Genomic DNA, 1,406 nt, shown 5'->3' with positions numbered 1-1,406 from the left:
TGTTTTTTTTTTTTTTTTTTTTTTTTTTTTTGGTACCAGGGATTGAACTTGGGTCCTTGTGATTGCAGGGCAAGCAGAAGAACCACTGAGCTAAAATCTGGCCCAAGACAAAGTAGTTTTACTTGTGGAAGACTGCTATTTGCTATGCCAGAGGACATTATCTGATTATCAGTAGCACACATTGTCTGTTTTCTGCATTTTGGACCAGTTCAGTAGACAAGTTTAGAGTTTCTTGATTAGAAGGTTAATGAACTAAAGAATAAGGGGAATTCCTTTGTTCTTTGAGTAATTTTGGAAGTGTGATGCAAGATAGAAAGGAGAGGCTGTTAAACTTGTCATAATAATGGGTGGGAAAGTTGAGCCCTAGCCACAGAAGTGGAGAAGAGTCACTGAACTCAAAGAAAGCCAAAAATATCAACAGTACACTAACATGTTAGTGTCCAGGGGTAACTTTCCAGTTTATGGATTGGACCTAGTCTTGTCATTAACTAGATTATCGGAAAGTATGTGAAGAGCACATAATTTTGTAGGGCAAATGAATTTATTTTGAGCTAAATGAAATGAAATACTTGTATATCATTCAGGTGGCAGTGTCATATGGGCAACTGAATATAAAAGCAGAAGTCTGGAGTGAGTGCTATTAGTATAAAAATATTTAATTAATTACTTGGGAATGGGGAAAACATGGGTTTCATCATGGAAGACCCTATGTTTGAGGAGAAAGGGAAGTAAAATCACATAAGAAGAAAGTGGAAGAATAAAATTTTCTCTTCTTTTCAAAAGCCAACTGAGACAAATTCACCTTGGTAAACTCAAATAATATAACATTTATGTATATATTTTATAGCAAAAATTGTGGATTATAAGAAAAACTTGACTAGGTGATAAGGAAAGTGACTAATTTTAGAAAATTTCACAATTTTGGTTGGGAAGATGCAATACTGACTATTTTTTTTCTCTTTCTTCACAGGAATTTCAGGAGACTGGAAGAATCACTTTACACTAGCCCTGAATGAGAGATTTGATATACACTATGAGCAGCAAATGAAAGGTTCCACATTGAAGTTACGAACTGAGATCTGACAGTGCTTTGCTGTCCTTAATGTGTCTGAGATTAAACATTTCTTCATACCAGTCTACATTTTTTATCACTTTAGATTGATAAGAAGTCTTCTGAAAGATCAAGTTCATATATTTAGTGAAGAAGAATCAGTAGTATTATCTTTTTTTCTTTCCTATACTATGCAAAGTGTAATCTGTGGAAATGATGTAGAAATAGTCCATTTTGTTAGTTTAATGAAAAATGCCCCAAGCTATTTTGTGATTTAAAAAAAAAATTTAGGTCATTTACTACACATAGGAATACCTCAGTTCATGAATACTTCTGTTAGCAAATAATTCAGTTC

The 1,406-nt window shown here is 33.5% G+C and overlaps 1 protein-coding gene across 1 annotated transcript in view; it reads left to right on the top strand.

Annotated features, from left to right (window-relative positions):
* LOC104849586 (sulfotransferase 1E1) overlaps window positions 1-1,083 on the top strand; it is a 9,805-nt gene extending 8,722 nt beyond the window's left edge. Inside the window, exon 7 of the mRNA XM_010606085.1 lies at window positions 971-1,083. Coding sequence (XP_010604387.1) covers window positions 971-1,083 — 113 coding nt within the window. The remainder of the gene's footprint in view (window positions 1-970) is intronic.
* The last annotated feature ends 323 nt before the right edge of the window (window positions 1,084-1,406 follow it).

This window comes from Fukomys damarensis, unplaced genomic scaffold, assembly GCF_012274545.1.
Source record: "Fukomys damarensis isolate Sample0158 unplaced genomic scaffold, DMR_v1.0_HiC HiC_scaffold_35, whole genome shotgun sequence".
NCBI lineage: Eukaryota > Metazoa > Chordata > Mammalia > Rodentia > Bathyergidae > Fukomys > Fukomys damarensis.
This window is presented reverse-complemented; position numbering and strand designations above follow the sequence as displayed.